Genomic DNA, 27,756 nt, shown 5'->3' on the forward strand with positions numbered 1-27,756 from the left:
TATTGTATCAAGTGCAATGACGCGTACAGCCAATAAAGATGTTTCTGAATTTTGAATTTGATCACATCTCGCGTGATTAGGCACGTACGCAGCGTGCATCGTGCAATGATACATAAAACATTGGACAAGTTTGTAATCAAACAGTGACTGCGACACTGCATTGTGCAGGTATGTTTTTTTGTGTTCTCTGTTAGTGGAAATTTCTTTCAATAAGGTCAATACACACTCATTAAATACATACTAAGTACAGCACTGTTATTGTGTGGCAGCACGGTGAGGAGGGGTGGGGAATTGCGGCGCAGTGAGCAGGAGGGGGGGGGGGGGGGGGGGGGGGGGGGGATTGCAGAGCTTTGCATCTCCGCTTAGTGAAAAACTGAGATTTGCATCACAACTGAAAATAAAGTAAGCCACATGCTTACAGTGGTAGTTGTGACAGTAAAACTGTACTATAATGTGATTTTAATTCAAAGGCCATTACATGTAACACCACATGGCAGTTAAACTAGGCATCCTCACGAGACGATCGCTTCTGAGTAAAATAGGATTCGGCAGCCTTGAGTAAACATAATCGTTATCATATAACAAGTTGCTTATCCACAAGGACTTGTTTTGATTGTTTTGATGTATTGTCCTCAGTGATTGTGCACCATTGACATTTGTATACTGCATTTAAACTGCTAATTTTGCTCATTGTAATCATATTGGTCCATTTTTAAGAATCAAACGCTTATAAGAATCAAATCATCAGGGACGACTGTGATTCCTGTATACGGAGTGCACTGTCTAAAGAAGCCCAGCCATTAGTGGATATTATTATCACTGATTATGTGACAGACCTTTCCATAGGGGGTTTCAACATATCTCTCGCTTCTTCCTTCCAAGATATCAGGATCATCCAGACCCGAACCACCAATGATTCCAATCTGTAGAAATAAAAGTGACAACACATCGAGTTATTGACACAGACACTGCAGGAGAATCAGCAATTTCACTTTAAAACATCAGCCAGAGACTACAATAAGACTTTCTAAGGCTTTAAAAATAAAAAAAATAAAAAATAAAAAGTTACTGTACTGTAGTTAAAAGTATTTTCATTGAAATATCTATGAGCTGGTCACCAAGACCTACCGTACAGTGCACCCCCAGCATGTGCAGTGCATATAAGAATGTTGTACATACAGACAGGGGTTCACTATTAACCTGGTCAAATAAAGCTAGTGTTGATATATAAAAAATAGAATCCTGGTTTGTTATGGAACTCAAATTCTATACTAGGTGTTGCATTGATTAAAATAGTGTTGAAGAAAACCACTGCAGTATTACACTGCACATATACAACATACCTCATGGCAACAATTAAAAACATCAGAAAGCTGTAAACTCACCCATTACAATGTCTATTCATATACTATATTGTGCGACAGTACCTTGCTTATATCCATTACTTTATATTCAAAACATTTTAACACTGTACAGTTTACAACTTACTTATAAGTATTCTAATCTTATGCTTTTATTTCTCTTTTTGAAAAAGCAATTTTTTCTAAGCCTCACTTCTAATTTTCCATGGGCATCAATAAGAAAGCAAATTACGTGCCCAATACATTAAGAAATCATAGGGATTTCCCAGCTTTTGGTTTTCCTTTGGAAACCATCTGATTAGTTTTGTTTTACTTATTTATTCTTGCTAATATGACAATCTACCAAGAAAATTGCATATTCACGAATATAAATGATAATAATTGTTACATCTGATCTCTTTACTGTTTCTTATGAAGGTTATACAGGTATAAAAGTGTATGTGCTCTGTAGATTGCAAACCATTAACCACAGAATATTCAGATGGTATGTTTAAAAACAGCTGCTAACGACCATACTTTGTTTTTGGAAGGAAAGACTGCCCCAACAGCATCTGACAAACCAATGTATTAAGTAACTCACACTTGCACAACAAAGGGGGTCCATCAGATTTAAATTTTACAAATGTGCTGTTGTACACATAGCTCTGTAGATCAATGAATTAATCCTAAAATGTAATTTTCACAAGATGAACAATCAGAAGACAGAGCTCAAGATAAAGTGACTATGACATATTATGTTGATACAGTAGATTTCTTTCTGAATATATTACAGTATAAATAAATAAGTGTGACATACCGTACAGTACATTATTATTATTATATATTTATTAGCAGACACCCTTATCCAGGGTGACTTACAGTCGTAAACAAAAATACATTTCAGTGGTTTCACTGAATGGAGGTTTCACACTGGGATGGAGGCAGTTCCAGAACACTGGTACAAAAGAATACCATGTCTGTACTACAATGTATAATAAATAAATATATTATACTGCCTTTTTGTAATAATTACAAGCTTTACCAATTCTGGTCCCGGAGGTTTATTCCACTGAAGGGTTAAAATGAGATATATATATATATACCTCAATGTAATAACTACAGAGATAGATGGAACACAGACCTGAACTGTAAGGGCAGAGGTTAAAGAAATTCAGTGGGAATCATCACACAAATGCCTATGGAACAGGCATGTACTGTAAAAGAATAGGTTGCAATTGATCAGCATCAAGATGCCGCCACCTTGTGGTTTCTTTGAAGCATGTGCTTTTTTTTTTTCCAGTGTTTCCTTTCATACAGGTACAAACGTAACCATTACATAACCTGCTAACCTAATTGTATGTTGTGTAAGATTCCACAGATCGCAATGCAACTGGGCAGGTTTGCTGCTCATTGGGAAAGTGCTACTTCTAATCTGTACATTTCAGTAGGTCAGAATTCTGAAATTTAAGTAACCCAGAAACCATGTGTTTATTTGGAGTTAGGATGCAAAAAAACACAATTGTTGCAAAATGGTTTCTGTGAGCATGTCAAAATATTAGTGCTGTCAATTTCTTCAGCTAGGGGATTCCAGGTTTTTGCTTCTTTGAAGGTTACTATGACAGGTGTTGTCCTCTGTCTCGTGTTACTTTCACACAGGGGAAGCAGTGCCAAGCCTGTGGTGTAGGAAGCATTTGTGTGTATATACGGGGCAGGGTGACGGTTCCTGCATATATTGTATCCAGGTTGGCACTGACTGCAAGAACAACTGTTGTTTTAGTGTGGACCCTAAAGCTGAAAGCAGGGAGCACAATTCAAAAACAAATCATTGCCCAAATTACAACTGATCTTTAATAGCAGTTAGGCTTTTTTTAATTTGATTAATGCCAACTCACAGTAAAGAACACACCTGAATTGTGAAATCATTGATGTGAAGCCAAGCTTAAGGTTTAGCAGAGTCATGCTTCCCAACTTTAACAAGAAAAAATATTGCCATGAAAGTGTCAGTGCATTTTCAGAGATTGTGGACTTGTGATCTTACAATACAGGGCAGTGGCGTTTTTCTGTAGGGCTCTTCCAATCTAGTACGTTTAGAGGTTCTAATTGTAGGGTAGAGTCACGTAAAGTATAATTTACACCCTCCCCCCCCCCGGTAAACAGCTTAGCCGTCCAATACAGTTAGAACTTGAAGAGAAAAAGTACAGTGTAGTGCTCCATGTGGGAGTTAGGTTTTGTTTTGATTTGATTTTCTGAGCACAATAAAACAGCATGAAAGTGCTAAAAAAAAAAACAACTTCAATTTCTGTGTCGGGTCTTTATATTATATATATATATATATATATATATATATATATATATATAAGCTCAAAGAGCCAGCTGCCAAACGTTTCGATATGTTGTATATATCTTTCTCAAGGGAGCCTGTGTTTCAATCAAAACATTGGAGGCATTTATAGGTTTTTGACAGCATGACAACTACTTGTTATTGTTTACATTCAAATTCATGATTTATTCTTACATGATGTAATGGTGTTCTATATATTGTGACATCATTTTTACTTCTATCTTTGAATCTGTACTAATTCTAATTAACACTACTTTATATAAACTTATATTTTTATTATATCATGCAATGCTGGCTCTGAGGATCAGTCTAGATTTGGCCTCCCCAGCGCATCAGCATGCACAACTTTTGAATGAATTTTGTTTATTTATTTAAATGTTATATATTTATTGAAGTTAATTAGTTCATTCTTTTCTGTTGAGTCCCGCTGGCATAATCGTGTTCAGTCTATTTATCCATTTACTTTCTTTTATTCTTCTATATGTCGCATTGTCTAATTTGAGCTGTTCTAATACTACAAACTGGTAGGAGTGGAGTGGAGACTTGATAAAGGTGTTGGAGCAGTCGACCGCTGCACAGCGAGAAACAGCGAGAAACAACCCGCTTGTGGACAGAAAGAAACCAGATGGAGGCAAGAAATGGGGTTGCCCACACGAGAACCAGAGGTGTCGGAACTTGGTCTTGGCAAGAGTGAAGTGGCCGGCACCATAGCAAGAGTTTCCTGAACCGGAACACGAAGTGCAACCGCTGTAACAAGAGTCACAGCCGCAGGAGCAAGGAGTGCTGCTGCCAGCCACAGAGAAGGTGGAGGTGAGGAGCCCACCGACACCACAGCCCCGACCACCACCCCTGTGAACCACTCCAGCACCAGTGAGTGCAGTCCCTTGCCCCATGATCCTAGTCTGGGTGTCTGGACCTCCAGTCGCTGGGCCTAGAGACCAGGATGGTTCACCACAAGGTACAGTTGTTCGGCTGGTCCCCTACTTACTCCGCTTGAAACCCCACGGTCGGCAGTCACGGTCCCCCTGACTTATTTCATTCCCCCTGGAGAATCAGACGTCGCTAGGATTTACTAAACTCATTGTCAAAATAGTTAAAGTGTATTTTAAATGGAAGCATATTAAAATGTAGATATCTAATGTTTAATTTCAGAGTATTACACCAAGATATTGTTACTGTAGGTGCAGAAATGAAGCGTTATTAAACACCTTTTTTTTTATTTAAACCTGATTTTAAACAAAACGTAGATTTACAAAAAATAATAAAACCCAAAAATCACAACCTTGCTCTGAATTTTATTTTTTTTTATTTTTAGATACAGCTGAAAGAATATAAAAGCTGTTTTTTTTTTTTTCTGCCTCAACACCAGAGCACTGTATATGTTGGAAGCTTTTCTTGTTTCCCTTGGTGGTCCCACACATTTTCAAGCAGATTCAATTAACTGACTGAAAAACATTACATAAAGTTATATATTGTTGTACATTGTATTATGTAAAACTCAATTTAAAGTTTAAAATGTGTAAGATATGTCTTACTGCACACCCTGTTGTGGGTTACTGCTTACCTGTACAATATGTGGAAACAGTACAACCTTTTTATTTATTGATAGTTTTTTTTTTCCTCCGTTGCCCTTGTTAACAGAAAGAAAATGTTCCACTACTAGATGGTGCTTCCTGCAGGACACAGCACTGGATGTACTGTAGTAGCAGCAAAACCAAAGTCGATAATCTAAATTTTGTGTATTCATTTTAGATGGAGGGTCTCGGCAGTGAAAGAGAAAAAAGGAAGAAACCGGGCTTATACCGGCTGTGCCAAGTCACAGTTGTTCAGGCAGACCGCATTGGCAGTGTCAGGAGTAGATAGTAACTAATCTATCATCACCTGTGGAAGTCGGGCGTATTTGGAACTAAAGCCTGTCATCTTTGCTTTTTTATAAAATGTGTAGGCCCTCCTTTAGAAACATCCTCTCCACGTTTTTACACCAAGAGTTGGTCCCAGTTTAGCGACGAATCTGAAGACCTGAATTTAAAGCACTAAAACCGTTGAGCACAGAGTCCATTTGGAAAATCTTATAATGGAACTTATTTAATTTTGCCATTTTTATTTTTGTGAAGAAGTTTAATCCATGTAACCCTTGAGCAATCATTTTAAAAAGGTGCTGTCTGTAATATTACTTTGGAGTACAACTTGACTCCTAATAACTTAATTCATCTGTCATTTATCACACAATTATTGATGACGGTGTTCCCAACATATAACTGTTACTCTATGCAGATACTGATTAAAATGTGTAAAGCATATTACCTTAACCTGCAGGGCTGCGGCCATTTCTTCGGAGAAAAAATAAATACAACCAAACTGCACTTGCACTTCCTTCCTGTCTGCTCTGGTGTGTTACAAAAATATTCGCCCACTAGTGCCATGTCATAGAAGCTATAGCGGTTATTTTGTTAAGTACTCGATTATCACTCCAGAATTACACAAATATATACAACGTGTTACAACAATATTTATTACAACGGCTTCTATGTGCATTTGTGACTCTTTTCCATTGAAGCGTCAGAAAAATGATCAAGTCACGTGAGAAAATTGAGAGGCGCTTCCACGGAACCAGAAACCGCTGCACTTCGCAGACGTTTTGAGGTAACACAGCTACTGCTGAAGAACTGCGCTCAGGTTTGCACACTAACAGGCATCTAAAATCAGTCCGTCAAATCTCGTATATTGCCAATTATGACAGATATTAACGTGCAACAGTGCGATTCAGATATTGTAAAACAGGACTGAAAAGTAACATCTCCCAATCCTCATTATACAGGTTCACCTGGGAGCATGGATTCATATTATAGTGTGTGAGGTAACAGGTTCCCCAGTGGATGCACCATTCTACTACTACAGTACTATTATTTATTTCCTTTACCATATATTACAAGGATTATAAAGCATTGATAGCTAGTAAGCCCCCAAAATATATCCACGATGCACCCACTACACAAGTTACACAAAATAATTTAGCACCGGCCCATGTTTTTAGGACAGAAACAAAAGTTTTTGTTATTTCTAAACTAATTAAATAAATATAATGGAATTTTTATTTTCAAGACCTTACTGTAATCTTAAGTTTTTTGTTAAAACTAGCTAACAACCCGAATCATGATTTAAAATAATTTCTCACATACTTAACGTCATAAGCTCTAATGAGTCCCCGTTCTTAAAGTTAAAATAGAAAGAGAACAGGAAAATGATTCCTGAAGGCAGGTAGGTTGTCATGAATCCTTTGATGGAAGATGGGTGTAAGATATTGGCAATATAAGTGCCAAATTGTTTTAAATTTGCCTTTGCCTTAATGTTGTGACTGCTGCAGTCTTGAACAACTTTTCATTAATAACAACTTCTGTTCCAATTGAGCTCCTTTACTCAGATATTGTAAAATCACATTTCACCAGGTCATAAAGTCAGTACAACCTGTGACCTACTGGCAATCACCTTTACTGTTACCTATATTCTCTTAAAACACCTGTAGTGTATAGCACAGTACAACAGTGTCAATACCCTCCAGCCTTGGCCATCCGATATTAAAACAGCCAAACTGTGAAAGTTTAAGGGTCATAGAAAAATCTCAGAAACTGAAGGTGGCAATTACATTTTGTTAGATACATCTACCACTAAAATCATTTCTTACAAGGACAGAGTAACTGAAACATGCAGTGTATTTAAAAAAAAAAAAAGTAGAAAGGGTGTAAATATCTTCAAATTATATATTTGTTAGACTCCTTTTACTTTAAAGCTTAAAGTTTATTTATTTATATAGCACCACAAAGTGTCCCAAAGCACTTTACAATACAATAAAATAAAAAAGAATACAGTAAAATTAAACAGAGTACAGAAAAAATTGTAAGATTGAGAGTAAAACAAGAGTTATTAAGGAACAATTCAATAATTAAAGGCAACAAAAATACAGTGAAAGAAAAACATACAATTAATAAAAAGAGGAGTAAAATTACAATATTAACAAATTGATACATACATAGAATCAGGATTCAAAAGCTAATCTAAAACATAGTTTTTAACCTCAACTTAAAAACACTAAGTGACTTTGCTTCCCTGATGTCAGATGGCAATTTATTCCACAATCTTGGTGCATTATAGCTGAAAGCTCTTTCACCCTTTCTCTTTCTCTAAGTCTTTGGAATAGCAAGAAGGCCAGAATTAGCTGACCTTGAAGCATGGATAGGTGCGTATGGGGACAGGAGCTCTTTTAAATAATCAGGAGTCAGACCATGAAGCGCCTTTTAAGTCAGCAGCAAAATCTTAAATGTGGTGGCTTCTCTTTGTTCTACTTAGCACCCTGGCAGCTGCATTTCAAACAAGCTGCAAACAGAATAAGGCATGACTTGGTAGCCCAGATAACAGAGCACTACAGTAAACCAGTGCATGAATTAACTTCTCAGCATTAGGCAATGACAGAAAATACCTAATATTAGCAATATTACATAACTGATAAAAGGACAATTTAATGACATTACAAACATGAACCTCGAAACATAAATCAGAGTCAATTGTAAATCCCAGGTTTCTAGCCTTGGATGTTATATTTGAATTATAGTTACCTAAATGTATTTTTATGGAATTTGCCAGCTCCAATTGCTGCTTTGAACTTCATGTTAATCTTCAATTCTAAGATTTAATCATTTTCATAGCCTTTGTAAACTTGGTTGCTTTTCTGGAAGGAGAATCCGCCCATAACCAGCACGTCATCAGCAAGTGCATAAAAGCTTTGTGTGTTATTCTCCCATGTCGCTTCTTTTGTTTCGGCCTCTCAGACATGCGCTGGGAAGCCGAAACGGGAGTCGACTGCTTAGAGTCTGGAGGAAGGGCTGCCCTCAGCCACGGATTCCCTGAGGTTTCCCCCTACTTCAAAAATTAAAAATATGTGAGTAGGGGTTTTTTCCTTACCCGAGTGCTGAGCGGTTCGTATTTAGTTCTGCGGGGTGAGTGGTTGGGTTGGAGAGGCTGGGCTCTTTCCCCCAGCGCAGTCATGCTCTGGGTGACGGGCCGTGTCTCAGCTGCTCATTTTCATTAATTTCTTCAGTATTTGGGGGATAGGTGACAGTGCGCCACTGTGGGGTGCGTTAATCATTTATTATTTCCATTGATGGTTTGGCAGCCTCGTCTTTTTCGGGGGGAGGTGGCCCATAGCCACTTCCTATCTGCGGCACTGGGATGCATGTAACTGTTCACGTTTTGGTAGCCGTTGAGCACCCACAGACGAGGCCTCCAGCCAAATTTATCTTTCCCATCACAGTTCATTAAAACCTGCAACGTCAATCAATAAATCATTCATTGCAGATTCTCCGTGCTGAAATGACATTTCAACTCCACAAAGCAGCACCAACTGTTGACAGGTTACAGCCTCGTCATGACTTTCCACAGGAGCACCGCATTTTGTTTAGGATAGTTCAACCTGAATGACTGAAAACAATGTAAATCACATTTTAGGCAACACATTTTCTATCAATAACAGTAATCTTAATTTGATAAAGCGCCTTTCATGACAAGTCATCACAAAGCACTGTTCATAAGAACTGAAAATAAAAAATAAACAATAAGAAATTAGGGCTATTCCATGGAAATGTAACAGGTTTGCATTGGTAGTCATTCATTTCTGACTGGATTTTTGTGGTAATGGTGCATCTTAATACTCAATTTTACACATTACGCATTGCATTTGGCATTATCCAAACAATTTTATACCAATCCAAAGGGGCCCTCACAAAATTGAACCCAAGTGTGCTGATTTGTCACCATTTAGTATTTACAAGAAATCCATTAGTTTATCCTGCCTCGTACATACTGCGAGTCTCACAGCCAACTCTTCCCAGTGAAAGTTGAAAAGCCTCTGGTTTTATTCCTCGGAATAAGCGTGTGAATAAAAATAACAGATCACAATCGGTGTATTTTTGTAAACACAACAGGATATTCTGCAACCCTTTAACAGCATAAAATAGCAGCTACTTAAGAGTTCACCTGAGAATTCAGTACAGTATTTGTAGCCCATCTTGGTGGTGCTTGTAATGGCGAGTACCTTTACTATTAAAAAAACTAAATATGCATGAATTATAAAGTACAATTATAATTACACACACCACTGCATTATTATTTTACAGTTACAATGCAGTGCCGAGTGCCGATTTCTAGGGAATAACAGAGCATACAAATCTCAATAAGTAATATGTTATATATTTTATATCTTTTGACAGCTCTGCAGTTGTTGCACCCTATCATCATCATAATACCACAAATATTCAATATGGAAAATGTTAAATAAGGGAGGTTTATTTGAGAAGTGTTTTAGCAAATCCCAGCATGAAGTCCTGTGTTGAAGGGCTTAGAAATACAGTTGTTTTTTTTAGGAGAGTTTTCTACACTACTCTGTTCCACTAATTCAGTTTCATGTGTGTTTGAGGGGCTGCCAGTCCCAGTACTGCTCTCATCACTGAAGGCAAGAGAAGTCTGGCAGCTTATGCTTTTAATTGTGTCACCTGTATCAGTAGCTTCCCTGCCTTTAGTCAAAACATCATCCTCTGTAATAGCAGATGCACTGTGCTCAGCTAGGACATGACTTTCATATACATTGATATCAACCAAGCTGCCTGTGGTGCTGGAGATCTCATTTTCATTGCTGCTGTCGCTCTGGTCACTTGCTATTGCTGCTTGATCACTTGCATTTCCAGTATAATCTCTTGTTTCCCTGATATGATCACTTTCATTCTCTGCATGATCACTTTCATCCCTGACATGAACATTTTCATTCTCTGCTTGATCACTTGTTTCCCCGACATGATCACTTACTTCCATTGCATGATCACTGTCACTGTCAATAGTGATGACAGTTGGGGCTCGGTGTCCTGCCTTTTCCCTGCTTCTGTGGCGCTTGCATTTTTTCTTGCGTTTATGCTTCTTGTGACAGCGGCTACTCTCTCCTGTTGCCTTCCCATCATTGACTATTTCCACACTCAGACTTCTGCTCTTCTTTCGAGACTTTTTGTGATGCCACTCACTGCTCCCCCTCTTTTCCGGAAGGCTGTATGAAGACGATGTGTAGGACTTTGAGGTCACTTCTTTTGATGTGCCCTCCAGATGACGGGTTTTGTATTTTCTTTTCCCGCTGGGTTTATCATGCCTGGATCTCCGATGGGCAGAACAGGAAGCCCTGGAACTGCTGCTAGAGAAGCTTCTCGACCTTCGTCTTTCCCTATGGTGGTAATCCCGGTGGCTGCTGCTGCTGCTGCTTCTGTTGCTTCTACTGTTTGAATGAGATCTGGTCCTATGATCTGGGCTCACATAGTAACTTGCGCTATAGGACCTATTTTGCATGTACAATGAATCGTTGCTTCCCCTGTCCCTGCTGTAATGGCTGTAGGAGTCCAAGTGGTATGAATAGGATTTTTCATGACTGTGCCTGGAGTAACTGTTGTTGTTATCTCTGCTCGGTTGACACCCCATGTCTCTTGAAGGGGGATAGTCCCTGGTGCATGATCTTGATTGCCTTTTTCCTCTTGAAAGCGTACTGTCACTGTTCAGTGATGTTGTTATGCTTTTTATTGACCAACTGTTCTCTGTGCTTTTTGATCTCCTTTTGTTCTTCTGTCTGGATCTTTCTTTGCTCCTCAATCGGTCTCGCTTGTGGTGCCTTCTGTTATCATGCGCATGCATCCCTTTGCTGCAAGTATTGCTGGTGTCGGTCCCTCTTGAATTCTTGTCTCTGTCGGAAGGTCTATGTGTAGGAGAATGTCTGGCCTTGTCCGATAAATTGGACTGGTCTCTGTCCTTACTGGTTTCTTTCTTATCGGACGTTTTATGCCCATGTGGGGACTTGTCTTTGGACACAACAGAACACACAGAGGAAGGAGGGCTGCTGATGCTTGAAAATCGCAAGTGCTGTGGTTGAGCAGGGAACTCTGTGCTTTCACTGTGGACAGACTCTTCAGAGTCAGAAGACAGTTGGACAAGCTCAGGTGTCCTTTCAGCCAGGGGCTTGACAAAGCCCACAATAACACAGTCTTCATCAGTGGAGGAGGCATCGGCCCCCTCATTGGCTGATGGATCAGTCTTAACTTGAGCACTTTCCTGCACTAAAGGCCTTATCTGTCCTTCCTCATCACCACTGGTCACAGATTCAGATTCACAGACAGAAAACATTCCTGGCTGCACCTGCTCCATCGCCGAATAAGATGGGCCAGGGGTTTCATCATCCCAGGGAGCCTCGCTGAGACCACTGCCAGCCATGGAAAGCGTCCCTTGATCCTCTTCAGTATCAGCTTCATCAGCCGATATAGTGATGACCGACAATTCCGAACTGCTCCCTTCCCCAAAGGACACCGCTGCACAGTCATAAACAGCATGCTGATCATAAGCATCCATACTGTAAGGAGCCCTAGCAAAGCTGATAAACTCGTGCAAGAAATGATCAGTACGGTTAAGCAGAAAAGGCTTCAGTTCATTTTGGATAGCCTGGTCTTCCATGTCATACCTGGTGATGTGTGTCATGATGATGTGCTTGACAATGTTCACCAGAGATTTGTCACCGTACAACACAGTGAGCTCACGTTTTAGCCAGGGCACCAGTCGGTGGAGACAGGCTGGGTTTCTCCTCCAAAATTCGGCAGAGATGTCCCTGTAGCGCCCGCCATCGTGCACTTTTCGGACTCGGACCCCAGTTTGGTAGAGAGCCCGTCTGAAATTGATCACATCTTGCTCCTGCATTAGCCTGCCCTCAGTCTGGGCTCGCCTCCTTGCTGCAAGTCGCAGCTTCATGCGTTGAACTCCTTGATCACGCTGGGGAGGAGCATTTCCCGTCAGCCCTTCAAACAAGATTCCATTGTCGGGGGGCGGGGAAGTCCTCCTTGTCATTGTTGTGCGATACCTGAACCTATGCCCGTCAGGACTGCCAAAGGAGCCACTCTCAGTTGGTCGCAAAACTAATTCTTTAAAGTTGTTCTCTGCTTCTATGGTGCGGTAGATCGAATCAAAGGGCTGTTTGCAGAGTGGACACTCTACTTTGTTTTTCGACCATTCATGGATGCACTGATAACAAAACTTGTGCAGACAGTGGTCCAGGTAGGCCACGTTATTGAATCTGTCCAGGCAAATGGGGCACTTGGAATCAGGAGAGGCTTCTGCAGACACCGTCTGTGAAATTTTACTTGATCCACCTTTGGGTACATTTTTTTTGTGCATTCTCAGCTTTTTCTTTGTAGATGCCATGATCTGCATAGAACATAAAAAAAAAACAATTAATGAAAACATGCTTTTTTAAAGGTTTTTCATAAATATTGATTGCATACTAAAAACCTTGTGATCTGCCCCAAATCAGCCAGTAAATGATTTTATTAAAAGTAGCCATCTGGTTATGGTGGTGTGATAGCAGTGGTAGCACTAGGCATAAGCAGACCAAGCAATTGCTTAGGGCCCCAAGCAGTTCAAGGGGCCCAGATTCAGTAGATTTTTTGTACTGTACTGGTTTTTAAAAAAAAAATATATATATATATATATATTTATTTAGCTCAAAGAGCCAGCTGCCCAATTGTTATATATATATATATATATATATATATATATATATATATATATATATATATATATATATATATATACAGTGCCTTGCGAAAGTATTCGACCCCCTTGAACTTTGCAACCTTTTGCCCTTTTGCCACATTTCAGGCTTCAAACATAAAGATATGAAACTGTAATTTTTTGTGAAGAATCAACAACAAGTGGGACACAATCATCAAGTGGAACGAAATTTATTGGATATTTCAAACTTTTTTAACAAATAAAAAACTGAAAAATTGGGCGTGCAAAATTATTCAGCCCCTTTACTTTCAGTACAGCAAACTCTCTCCAGAAGTTCAGTGAGGATCTCTGAATGATCCAATGTTGACCTAAATGACTAATGATGATAAATAGAATCCACCTGTGTGTAATCAAGTCTCAGTATAAATGCACCTGCACTGTGATAGTCTCAGAGGTCCGTTTAAAGCGCAGAGAGCATCATGAAGAACAAGGAACACACCAGGCAGGTCCGAGATACTGTTGTGGAGAAGTTTAAAGCCGGATTTGGATACAAAAAGATTTCCCAAGCTTTAAACATCCCAAGGAGCACTGTGCAAGCAATAATATTGAAATGGAAGGAGTATCAGACCACTGCAAATCTACCAAGACCTGGCCGTCCCTCTAAACTTTCAGCTCATACAAGGAGAAGACTGATCAGAGATGCAGCCAAGAGGCCCATGATCACTCTGGATGAACTGCAGAGATCTACAGCTGAGGTGGGAGACTCTGTCCATAGGACAACAATCAGTCGTATACTGCACAAATCTGGCCTTTATGGAAGAGTGGCAAGAAGAAAGCCATTTCTTAAAGATATCCATAAAAAGTGTCGTTTACAGTTTGCCACAAGCCACCTGGGAGACACACCAAACATGTGGAAGAAGGTGCTCTGGTTAGATGAAACCAAAATCGAACTTTTTGGCAACAATGCAAAACGTTATGTTTGGCGTAAAAGCAACACAGCTCATCACCCTGAACACACCATCCCCACTGTCAAACAGTGATGGAGTCTGCAAAAGACCTGAGACTGGGACGGAGATTTGTCTTCCAACAAGACAATGATCCAAAACATAAAGCAAAATCTACAATGGAATGGTTCACAAATAAACATATCCAGGTGTTAGAATGGCCAAGTCAAAGTCCAGACCTGAATCCAATCGAGAATCTGTGGAAAGAACTGAAAACTGCTGTTCACAAATGCTCTCCATCCAACCTCACTGAGCTCAAGCTGTTTTGCAAGGAGGAATGGGCAAAAATTCTCTCAATGTGCAAAACTGATAGAGACAGACCCCAAGCGACTTACAGCTGTAATCGCAGCAAAAGGTGGCGCTACAAAGTATTAACTTAAGGGGGCTGAATAATTTTGCACACCCAATTTTTCAGTTTTTTATTTGTTAAAAAAGTTTGAAATATCCAATAAATTTTGTTCCACTTGATGATTGTGTCCCACTTGTTGTTGATTCTTCACAAAAAATTACAGTTTCATATCTTTATGTTTGAAGCCTGAAATGTGGCAAAAGGTCGCAAAGTTCAAGGGGGCCGAATACTTTTGCAAGGCACTGTATATTCAGATGAAAATGATCCTATTGTTATTTAGTAACAGAATGAGATGGGCGTCTAAGCTGGCAGTGGAAGAAACAAACTTTTTAGCCCCCACTAAGGACAAGTTTATTTATGTAAAAAAAAGGGGTGTTTAAAAAGGGGAGGATTTTTATTATTAGTATGGGTCAGTTGTCAGGTTTCAGAATTTTGTTATAAGGGCCAGGCCGCCCTCTAAGTTGTAAAGTACTATAACCATATATATATATATATAAAGAAGAAAGTTTGTCTGTCTTTCTGTTCCTTTATGCATTCGGACCCCGCAGGAGCCAGTACAACCAGACTTTGCATGGCCTCCTCTTTCATCCAGGGGAAGGTCGAGGGCTATGTTTGAATCCAAAATTTTGACCCCCGGGGTACTTTATTTAGTAACCCCATTGCTGGATCACTACAGTAGCCATGTATCTCAAATTAATGAAACCCACAAAACGAAAATAAAAATAACAAATTTAAAAAACATTAAAATGGCAAAAATAAAAATAACAAATTATTTAAAAAAAAAAGGGAAAGGGGTCTGAGCGCATTGTGCGACACCCAAGATCGGTAACTTACAGGAAACGATAAGGCTACTGTTCCCCAATTTGTCATGCATGAAGCATTGAAATGTTGAATTGTTGGATTTCCCCGGGCAACGCCGGGTACTTCAGCTAATATATATATATATATATATATATTATATATATATATATATTATATATATATATATATATTGTGAAAGAGTGGTAGTGTGGTGCTACTGGACACCTGTATTTTCTTTTGCACAGACTGGAGTGAACTTATTCAGAAGCGTTTATTCGCCCTGTACGGGCCACTAACTACCTCACATCTTCTCCCCTCTCTATGCTACTGCGAGACGACCAAGCTGTGACAGGCTTTGCCTGTAAAATGTCCTGATTCTACAAGACAGGTAAGTTGGGGTTTGGCTCCCTCTAGAGGAGCACACCAGGAACACAGGTGGGTAAAGGTTAGGGCTCCCTCTGGTGGAGTGAGCCAGGAACACCGGTGAGTAGAGGTTGGGCTCCCTCTTGTGGAGTGAGTCAGGAACACAGGTGAGTAGAGGTTGGGCTCCCTCTGGAGGAGTGAGCCAGGAACACAGGTAAGTAAAGGAGAGGCTCCCTCTGGTGGAGTGAGCCAAGAACGGGCAAGTAGAAGTTGGGAGTCCCTCTGGACCAGGAACACAGGTAAGTAGAGGTGAGGCTCCCTCTGGTGGAGTAAGCCAGGAACACAAGCAAGTAGAAGTTGGGAGTCCCTCTGGACCAGGAACACAGGTAAGTAGCGATTGGGCTTCCTCTGGTGGAGTGAGCCGGGAACACAGGTAAGCAGAGGTTGGCGTTCTCTGGTGAAGTTTGCCAGGAACACAGGTGAGTGGTGGTCAAGCTCTCTTGAATGATTATTTCCTGGAACACAGAGAAACAGAGAACAGCGGCACCCTCTGGAGGAGTGAGCCCGGAAGACAGCAAGGGAAAATCCAAGATATGCAGAAGTGTTCCTACTACAGCCAGGTTCCAGAAAACTAAATTCCCCTCAACAGGAATGACGTGACACTTGTACTCCCACTGATGTGACTGTTTTAAAAGTGCCACGTTCAAACAGTAATAAACAATGTCCCAATACCGCGGTCTTGTTTTGTAGTTGTTTTCTTGAACCATAAACACTTCTCGCTGATATGCGGATCACTGCTCCTGCAACTGGTAATCAAACAGTGCTTTAACCAGTCCCGGTCAAATAAATAAGACACACTCGGTTTGTCGATCGCTGCTCCTGCAGCTGGAAACCACACAGTGTTTTAACCTCAAAACAGTATTATACACCGTGACTGCGCCACACAGGTACCCCGGCGGGTCTCCTAATAGCAACGGTGTAGACAGCAGTAAACACAGTAATTCAGTTAATTCGCCAGTGCGAAACAAAACCAAAACAAATCAAAACAAAAGTCTGCCTCACCAAGAGGTAAAACGCACTATACTAGACTTTCACAAAATAGCTACGACTGGAATGTAAAGCACTTACTATCGCTTTCCCAAGACACAGGAATAATCTCCAAGGCTTGCGCAAAAAAACCCCGATACAACTGAACTCTGTGTATCGGGGTTTTTTTGTTACAAATGTAAGCAAGTCGAATACAGAAAGCAAGTTAGACTTGTCTTTAAACAGAAATTTTCTGCTGTTGAAAGCAAGTAATACATTGTTTATTCAGTTGAGTTTCCATATGTCTGATTTAGTAGTACACTAGTCTAAGAGAACACCCCTCGGGAAGCAAGCAAAGGGTTCTCATAGCGGAAGTGTTCTCGGAAGTGCTAGAAATCAATTACAACTTAAAAGAGAGGGCAACAAAAAATGTTGCTTGGGTCCCTCAATCAGTTAGCACCACCACTGTGTGATAGTAATAAAATGCAAGTTTTAGAATTTTAGTTTCAAAATTACTCAATTTATTACTGTATATATAACACTGCCCCAGAAACCTGACTTCATGAACACAATTTTGTTATGGCATGTTCCAAACTGTTAAGCTGGCAAACGCTAGTAAGCTGCAGAAATCTTTATAACTAAAGAAACAATGTTAAGTTCTGAAACCAAGTTAATAAATAGGATAAATGTTTGCAAACAGTAAACAATAAACTCACAGAGAGTGTTTTCAATCCAGACTTAAAATAACACCACCACAAAGCAATAAAGAATTTAAGTACATTTTTTATTATTATTTTTATCTGAAGCAACTTAAGAGACTAGGGTGTGAACTATGCATCAGCTTCTGCTGCAGAGTCATTACAACAGGACCTCGGTGTTAACGTAATGTTACTGGCACCGTGTTGGTAACTCTTCTTTAATCCACACGTTTGCTTACCTCTGTGTTGATGATGACCCCTCAGCACCGTAATTACAATACTGGACAGACAGCATACTACAACTACAAAATTACTGAATATTAAATAGTAATAATAATTTAATTCCCCGTTGCCCAGTAAGTTAGCACTGCTGTTTACTATTTACTTACAGAATTAATAAACCTACTAGTATGTCCAAGACTTTTTGATGATCAAACTTCTGTGTTTACAGATAGACCCATCACCACAGAAATATTTTTTCTTGACATCTGTCTGACATCAATTACTTCTAATAAACCTACAGCTTCATGGTATGGGCCTGTGACTTTTAGGGATAATAAATAAGAAAAGGAAGTAAGCAACAGCATTTTGCATTTCGAATGAAATAATTTAGAAACACATAGGGTCGTTTCTTAGACTTTATTCTGGCAAACAACCCAATATGTTAATTGTACTAGTATTGCTAAAGGGACAAGGTCAGGTGGAACAGGGATATGCAGTTCTGGTAATACAAACCTCCACTGCTAACTGCTAACACTGCTAAAAATTATGACTTTGGCTTCAGTAGTTAATTAAATAAACTTCCCAACGTTTCAGTATGTTTAACCACTTCAACACCATGACGTATGCACGTACGTCAAATGAAAACCTGTGCTGTATGTATATGGAGGCAGATCACAGTCAAAAATATTCGTATGTGTAAAAAGAATTTGTACTTGTAATAACAGGTACAAATCAAAAATACAAGTACAACTCCAAAAAAAGTACGACACAAGAAAAGTTATGGGTACAAATCACAAAGTTACGACTACGACTCAATATGTTACGAGTACAACTGACAAAATTACAAGTTGGATAGAGCGTGAAATCACGGTCACAAATATGTCATACAGGGGGGCTCCCGAGTGGCGCATCCAGTAAAAGCACTCTCTAGAGTGCAGGATGCGCTCTATAGCCTGGACGTCGCGAGTTTGAGTCCAGGCTATTCCACAGCCGACCGTGGACGGGAGCTTCCAGGGGGCGGTGCTCAATTGGCCGACCGTCGCCCGGGGAGGGGGGGGGGTAGGGTTAGGTCGGCCAGGGTGTCCTTGGCTCACCGCGCACCAGCGACCCCTGTAGTCTGGCCGGGCGTCTGCGGGCTTGCCTGTAAGCTGCCCAGAGCTGCGTTGTCCTCCGACGCTGTAGCTCTGAGGCGGCTGCATGGTGAGTTCACAGTGTGTAAAGAAGCGGGCGGCTGACGGCACACGCTTCAGAGGACAGCGTGTGTTCATCTTCGCCCCTCCCGAGTCAGCGCAGGGGTGGTAGCGGTGAGCTGAGCCTAAAAAATAATTGGGCATTTCAAATTGGGGAGAAAATAATAAAAAAACTAATTGGCAACGACTAAAAATTTTAAAAAAAATATATATATGTCATACAGGTCACAGAACAAGCTGTTGATTTTGGGGAACACACTGATGAGTATTTAACAGCGCATGCGTCCAGCACCTTGCATTGCTGATAGAAGGGAAGGAAATGTGTAGGTGGAATTTTCAAAGTGGGAATATGGCACAGTCGCCCAACAGATGGACAGTCTTAGTCTTAGCAAAGATCTTCTATATACACAAGATAGTCAACTCCCCCTTTTTTCCGTCCCCACTGATGCAGTGCATCATGGGAATCCAAAGCGTTCCGGTGGCGACTTCTCTCCTGTCTCTATAATATAAAGTCTGCTTCATTTCCTATTCAAAGCGTTCTCTTTCGAAAACGATTGCATTTTTTAGCAGATTCACCAAGATTTGTTTAGAGACACCCGTCCTTAACACATACGTGTTATTATTTCTACGACTGATGTTTTCACTTGGCCTGACAAGGGCTCTTTTCGCCAAAGTGCTGTCCATATACATGCGGATGTCAAGTTTCCCAGTCTATTCTATGAACGGTTTCTGTCTAGCATTTCAGGTTTCATTCCCTAAGGCAGTGCTGGTACTGTGGAATGAAAGTCGGGGGAGGGTCAGGTGACATTTGTATCCAATTGCGTGTCATGTAGAGATTCCAATCTACCTGTGTGCATTTAAAAGACTGAGATATATTGCTGGAAGCCATTCAACTTTTACAAGTTATATAAAGTGTTTTATATTATTATTTGTTGTTTTATTATTAGTTTTACTTGTAGTTTACATAGTTTTTAGCGAAAGCTAAAACATAACAACATACATGGAGAGCGACAACGGGAGTGATGAAGATTTCGAAGTTGGTTTGGAGGATTTCGATACCAGCGACAGTGATGCTGACTTATCACTCAGCGACGATGAAGAGGACGTGGAGCCAAGAACAGCAGGGGACTGGGTGTTTGTTACTGGTCCCTAACATGATGCCAGTCCTCCATCATTTGATTTTGCACCTGTTTACACAGATGTGCACCCCGCTATGGAACTTGAGAGTTTGCGTTCTCCATTGGAGTGCTTTTTGGCTTTTGTTCCCGAAAAGCTAATCACTTCCCTTTGTGACTGTACAAACAAAAGAGCATGCAGCTACTTTACAGGTAAGCCAGCTGCAAACGGGAAGGTGTTTGGTTTGAAATGGCAGGATGTGGAACCCAAGGTGATGTACATCTTTTTTGCGCTTGTGTTTCTGATGGGCATAAACAAGCTGCCATGGATATCTGCATACTGGTCACAACACCTGCTGATGCAGAGCTCCCCCCCCCCATCTTTTGCAAAGAGGTGATGAGCAGAAACCGCTTTCTTAGCATCATGTTTTTGCAATTCTCTAATATAGACAATGTACGCACAGACCGCCCTCTTACAAGACTGGAGCCGTTTCTTTCCATGCTCAGAGAGACATCAATGGATTTAGTTGACCCGGGACAGAATATAGCCATTGATGAGGCACTTGTTTTGTGGAAAGGAAGACTTCACTTTCGGCAGTACATAAAAACAAAAAGAGCTTGATTCAGAATCAAACTTTTCTACCTGTGTCCCTGTGATAAAAGGCTGAGGGGTTACACCTGGAGTTTTCAAGGATAAATATGAGGTATTGCATTATCCAGAAGCAAGTGAACTCAGTTTATCTGAAAGGATTGTGGTTTATTTGGTTTATATACTGAACTAAGGGCATCATATTATTGTTGATAATTGGTACATGTTTACAAGACTAGCATCATTTTTGCTTACACAAAATACACCCATCACTGGGACTATTCTAACCAACAGAGGAGTACCAAAGGAAGTAACTCAAGAAAAACTGGACAAAGGACAGACATGTTTTGTTAGAAACTCTGATTTATTGTTGGTGAGGCGGCACAACAAAAGGAACGTGAATGTACTGACTACAAAGTACACAGCTGGCTTTGTAGAAAAGACCCGTGTTGTCACTGGAGGAGCAACAGTATTTTTCAAAAGGCCATTCCACACTAAAAAGTACAACAAACTGATGGGAGCCATGGATGCCTGCGATCAGGACTTAGAGCCATATGACTCTAGAAAAAAAAGTCTTGCCTGGTTCAAAAAACTAGGCATCTACTTCATGTCCCGAATGATGCTGCACAGTAGAGTGCTGTATCGGCTTTCAGCGGGGGAGGGCAAGATTCCGTTCCTGGATTACCTTTTACAGTGCTGTGACGAAATACTATCAAAACACAGTACTCCAACACAAGGGAAGCAGAGACCGCAAAAAAAGGTGCAGGGTCTGCTACGAAAATGAAAACAAAATAAAGGACACAAGAAAAATGTGCAGTGGTTGCGAAGGCAACTCTGGGTTCTGTTGGATTGAACATTTCAATAAATGGCACAGAGCAAGTCGGTAATGGCACACGTTGTGTTTATTTGATAATTACTGTTTACTGATTATTATTTTTATTAGCATTATTAGTAGCGTTTTTGTTTTCATTGTTCAAACAAAAAAGGGGTTTCATTTTTACATCTGGAGTTGAAGTGGTTAACTTGCCTTTGTCAAGTGAAAGTGTGTTTGAAAACAAACATTGGAGGTATTTATAGGTTTCTGATGCCATGATAACCACACATTTATTTCTCTTTTGAATTTGATGTCTTTGTGATGTCATTCACTATATAGCTAATGATGTAACAATCTACTGTTACTTTCTATTTAAACCTTCAGGCATCATGGTATCTAGTCTATTTATCAATTTAAATTATTTTATTCTTCTATACTGTACATTATCTAATTTTATTTTTTCTAAAACCACAAACTTTAGGTCATCCATGGTGTGTCTGTTCTGTGTAAAGTGCTGAACTACTGGTTCACTTACTTTTTTATTTCTTATATTTAATAGGTGGTTCTGTATTATTTTATATAATTTACCTGTCTCACCTACATATTTTATTTTATTACATTTTATGCAAAATATACCATATACAAGATTGCTATCCTTGCATGTCAGATTTTTTTAACACTGAATTTTTTATTTTATTTATTTATGATTTCACTTTTATCTTTTGAAATATATTTGTACACTTTACATGTGCTTTTATAGGTTTCAGTGTCCCTTAATGTATCTGTGATCCCTTTATGTTTACTGTGGACTAAAATGTCAGCCAAATTTGCATCCCTTCTAAAAGTTACGATTGGTGGTTTCGGAAATATGTTTTTCATTTCTTCTGAATTATGAAGTATACGTAAATGCTTCCAAACTATTTTTTAAATATTGGGTAATAATTTAGAATATGTAATTATTAATGGTACTCTCTTAACCCTCTCTTCCCTGTTCTTATAAATCAAGTAGTTCATTCCTATTGAGTTTGTCAACTTTTTTCAATTCTTTCAATAATTTGTTCTTTATATCCTATTTTCTTAAGATTTATTTTTAATTCCTGTCACTGTTTTTTGTAGTCATTTTCATCAGAACAGATTATTTGTATCCTTATACCCAGTCCTTTAGGAATTGCTCTTTTTGTATAGATAGGATGTGCAGATGACATATGTAGGTACTAATGCATATCAGGTTTCGAGTAGATATATGCTTTTATAGATCCTTGATCAACTTTAACCAAGAGGTCTAAGAATTCAATTTCAGATTTTGTCCACCTTAAATCCACCGAAATGTTAGGGTGGATATAATTTGCTGATTTATGAAACTTTACAAGAGATTCTTCTCCATGTGTTCATCCATATTCCAAATATGTCATCCACATATCTTATGTATTCTAGTGGGTTCTTGTCTAGTTTACTCAATAACATTTCCTCCCATTTGCCCACATACGTGCTTGCAAAATGCATACCTAATTTTGGAGTCTATTGCTGTGCCATCATTCTGTATGTAACTTCTATTTCCAAATGTAAAATAACTATTTTTTAAAACTGTTGATCATATTTAATATATAATTTATTCCCTAGGTATCATGCTCCTATCTACTCTACTGCCCAGTGCCTCTTTACATGCTTCTACAGTTTCATGCCTGGGAACACTGGGGTAAAGGGATTTTACATCCATGCAAAATACAATTATATTCTCTGTAAAATGTGTTGCATCTTTAACATAGCTAGGGCTGGGACCAAATCAAAACTTTGACAACCCGCTAAACAAAACTGTATGTAATAGTTTTTTTTTTTTTTTTTGTAAGTATCCTATTTCTTCTACTCATAAAAAGAAAACACTATTAAATACAATTTTGTTGAGTGCGATTAGCGGGTTATCAAAGTTTTGATTTGGTCCCAACCTATATAAGCTTTCAACGTGTGGCTGCTGCTAGCATACAGGGTACAGTCTTGTCTGTAGCTGCAAAATAAACTGTCAAACGAGCGCGCTTCGACTCCGAGAACACTGATTTACATAGAACCTTAACTGCACTACCGTTCTCCAACGCAGGATAAGGATAGCAAGAAACATCTGTAATCAAAAGGTCTTCCTTGAATGACTGCCATAGGAATGAGTGACAGTCTAACAAAAAAACGATATTGCAAAATATGTATTACTTTTACAGCAATATGCTGCATTTTCGTTGCATTTCTAGTGAGGAGTCTGAAGGGAGGACATTTTGAATGTTTATAATTATAACAACCACTGAATACATCTCGTTTCTGTTACTTCAAAAACTCATGTTAGTATCACTACAATTTGTTTTTATGGCATGGCTATATGAAAAATAATGCTATTGTCCATATATTACAATGGAATCAAACCCATTATCGGCCTACAATTCTTCTTTTGATTGTTCTAAGCGCACTGTGCCAGTCCCAGGATATCAAAAAAACAAACAAAACTAAACTTCTATATATATATATATATATATATATATATATATATATACACACACACACACACACACACACACACACACACACACACATTAGTGCCGGGTTATACCCAGCAGTAGAGCACCGTACTTGACTTCCTACCTGAAATGAGTATAGTAATGACAACCAGTAAGACGTGTCTAAAACTATAAACTGATCTAATTGCAACCACAGCTAAAACGCGAGTAATGATGACGTGTTTCATCCTGTCACAAATGTTTATAAACCATGACACAAAACAGTTGTGTGATCACTTACTTCCTTGCTTGTAGGTAAAATATATCACAGCCATAGATATAGAATGATCCCACAGTTATGAAGTCTTCAGAAACCGGAAAAGGTAATGGGATACCTGATACCGGATGTCAGGGTAGCGGGACACTCTGAACTCCACACATAAACCTGACGAATTGACGATACCCCCTGGCGACTTGGAGGGGCAAGTAAGCATAAATACCACTTCACACCATGACGTATGTATGCCTTGTTTATTTCCAGGTAACTCGCTTTATGTTGCTACAACGGTGTTGCTACGGGAAGACTGAGGCTGCTTCTGGCGTTTAAATTTCAGACAGGATAGAACTGAAGTAACTTTTTTAAATAATTTATGTCAGCGAACGTGTACTCGACAGGATCTTATCTTTGGTAAGTACTGTACTGTGCCACAAGCATTAGACAGAAGTGACACAACACGTTTACGAAGAATGTATTGTTTTTTTTTTTTGTACAGATCGTGGTATACCAAATAAATAAAGCAAGCGGTGGGTGAGGCGCCCTGCGTAATTTTAACGGTCACTGTGTGTCAGTTGCAGCGTACTGGTGGGGCGCGCCCCTTATGAAAGTTTTTTTTAAAGGATAGAACATTTTAAATAAGTACATAAAATGACAGTTGACGATGACTGTAGGACTTGTAGAACCAGATAAATTATGTTTGAAACTGCAGTGAACTGAGCCGAAATGGCGGCATCCAACTACGTGATTATATATATATATATATATATATATATATATATATATATATATATATATATATATATATATATATATCGTGGTTTGTTTTTGTTTATTTGTTTTTTCTAGATTTAATCAAAAAAAGAGACCAGATTTAGCTACATATAAATGTTAACAAACACATTCTTAAAAGTTTTGACATTTTTTAAACACATTTGTTGCCTTATTTATTACATGCATGATTGATGAGAATTATTATTATTATTATTATTATTATTATTATTATTATTATTATTATTATTATTGGCATTGTATTCACGATTTGTCAGAAACCCAGAAGTGTAAAAGAAAAAAAAAAGATTTATAGACTTTACATGTGGAATTTGTGATTCGCGTTTTCAACATTTATAAATTATATCTGGAACTACAAATTTCAAAACTTTTAAGAATGTGTTTAACATTTATGTATTTTGCTACATCTGAACATTTTGTGGTTAAATCTAGGAAAAAAATACGCAATTTACAATAAATCTGGAAAAAAAAAACGGTTAAAATATAGTTAAATTCTAACGTTTTAAAACTAGCCTATGCGAAGTTCAGAGATTAAAAAGAGACAACGTGAAGTTCATGAGACAACAATGAAGTTCATATAAAACACTAACTTGTCTGTTAAAAACTTGTTTCCAGAGAAGTTTTGAAGAATTTACTTTTATATCTGCTATGTTGTATTCTAGATTTGACAAATTATTATTATTATTATTATTATTATTATTATTATTATTATTATTATTATTATTATTGTACCTTCTCCTAGTAAGATTATTATTTGTTTATGTGATGTTGACACACCTCATATAACACGCTGTATACATCTACACTTTTAATTTTCACTTCAGATACTTCTCGTAATAGTGGTTCTGTCCTGGGGATATGTCATCTACGCAACAAGAATCGCAGCAAAATGGCAACTGGAAAAAACATTCAAGACCACAAACTGAACCCTCGATTTGGAACTGAATATAAACACGAATGAAACTAGAAACATCTGAAACTTGTGTCAGAAACTCAGTTTAAAAAAAAAAAAAAGTGATTTTACATTTGATGTTCAACTGACCCTTTTTCATTAAATATGGTTTAATCAAAATATATATGGAAAAAGGTATTTTAAATATTGCGCATGTAAAATAAAACTATTTTTAAAGTAACATTGTGTGCATTATTATTTTTGACATGTTTCTGAATCCAATCAAGTTTAAGTATTGAGCAGTTGAATTTGATTGAAACAGTGTGTCAAACAATGTACCCTAGACATGCAAAACACTATGAACATGTTATGACAATACGTCTCCACTATGATAAATCCAAAGGAAATCCTACTAAATGTTATGGTCAAGATTGTTCTTTATACACGTATATTGTTAAACCGTAATAGCCCCAGAAAATGTGATTGAAAGTTAATTAGTTACAGTAAATCAAGTAATTTAACTTATTGATCAAGTATTTGAAACCTAGACTTGTGGAAAACTGCACATTGAGTTGTGATCTAACTTGGTTATGGCATGATTTACCACAGGTTACTGAGTTATCAGAATTTTGGGACATACATTTGTCATTTCAGGGTCTTCATTCAAAATGTGGATACTTTTGCACCGACTGTCACAATACACTGTAGTTATACAAATGTTATACAATCTGCAAACGTAACCATGCCTTTACGTGGAGTTCTGTGCAAAACATCACAAGGCAGCGATTGGAATGTGGTTGCTTGTTGAGGCAATGCAGAATCTGAAAACGATAGGTTGCGGATGCAACCCCGGTTCCCTGAAAGAGAAAATAACCATCAAGGTATGGGATATTGCCGTCAGGCAGTAGCGATTGGCTGAGCTTTTATAGCAAAGCTGCCGATAGGCCTCTGCGCGAGCTGCCACGTAAGCCCGCCCCCTTGGGAGCTTACTATACGCAGCGCGCAGAGACTCACTTCCTCTTTTGCTCTTCAGGCCGTGAAGGCTTCTGAAGCGACCACGCGCCTTGATGGTTATTTTCTCTTTCAGGGAACCGGGGTTGCATCCGCAACCTATCGTTCCCTTTCAAGTCGAAAATAACCATCAAGGTATGGGAACAGTGTACCCAAGCCGTCGCGAGGGAGGATTCTCGGCAGTAGGACAGACTTACGTCATAACGCAACTGCGTAGGCAGAACATCTAGGCATATGCGGAGCTGCGCCTCAGCGTCTATGCTCGTAATGACACCTGTCTTAAAGGTGGAACAGTCAACACCATGCTATCAACCACTCTATACGTCCGCATCCTGAGGCGTCGTAGAGTGTAAAACAGATGCTCCAAACAGTGGAGCAGAGGAATCCAGTACATTTAACCTGTAAAACCTCATGAAAGTATGCGGCGTAGCCCAACTGGCTGCCGCGCAAATATCAGACACCGGCACCCCTCGAAAGAGGGCCCAGGATGTCGCCATACCCCTGGTAGAATGCGCCTTCAACTGCCCTGGTGGTGGAAGGCCTGCAGATTCATACGCTAATTTAATAGCATCCACTATCCAGTGGGAAAGGCGCTGTTTAGACAGCGGCTGACCCAAAGATCTAGAACCATGGCATATGAACAACTGTTCTGTCTGCCTCACAGTCTTTGTACGGTCCATATAACACCTCAATGCCCTCACGGGGCAGAGCATGTGTAACCGCTCTTCCTCTGGGGAAGAAAAAGGAGGAGGATGGAACGCCATCAACTCGACTGACTGGTTCATGTGGAACGGGGATATAACCTTTGGTAAAAAGGCCGGATTAGGGCGCATGGAGACCTTAGAACCGTCTCCTGCAAAACGAGTACAAGAAGGATGCACT

At 39.2% G+C, this 27,756-nt stretch overlaps 1 protein-coding gene and 1 long non-coding RNA gene across 3 annotated transcripts in view; one reads left to right on the forward strand and one right to left on the reverse strand.

The window, feature by feature from the left end:
• Positions 1-24,283, reverse strand: part of LOC117421213 (S-methyl-5'-thioadenosine phosphorylase) — an 87,222-nt gene extending 62,939 nt beyond the window's left edge. Inside the window, exons 1-3 of one of the 2 annotated variants that reach the window (XM_059029947.1) lie at positions 24,207-24,283; positions 10,534-12,951; positions 837-923 (exon numbers count right to left, since the gene is read on the reverse strand). In XM_059029947.1, the coding sequence (XP_058885930.1) occupies positions 837-923; positions 10,534-12,948 (2,502 nt within the window). In that variant the 5' untranslated portion in view covers positions 12,949-12,951; positions 24,207-24,283. Of the gene's footprint in view, positions 1-836; positions 924-5,985; positions 6,240-10,533; positions 12,952-24,206 lie in introns of those variants that run through there. The other variant, XM_034035323.3, reaches the window with a different exon arrangement.
• A 25-nt stretch (positions 24,284-24,308) lies between these two features.
• LOC117971303 (uncharacterized) lies at positions 24,309-26,103 on the forward strand. Its single transcript, XR_004663117.2, has 3 exons — positions 24,309-24,391; positions 24,447-24,593; positions 25,796-26,103. It is a non-coding gene; the product is annotated as an uncharacterized LOC117971303 (long non-coding RNA).
• Positions 26,104-27,756: the final 1,653 nt, after the last annotated feature.

The sequence above is a fragment of the Acipenser ruthenus genome, chromosome 1, assembly GCF_902713425.1.
Source record: "Acipenser ruthenus chromosome 1, fAciRut3.2 maternal haplotype, whole genome shotgun sequence".
NCBI lineage: Eukaryota > Metazoa > Chordata > Actinopteri > Acipenseriformes > Acipenseridae > Acipenser > Acipenser ruthenus.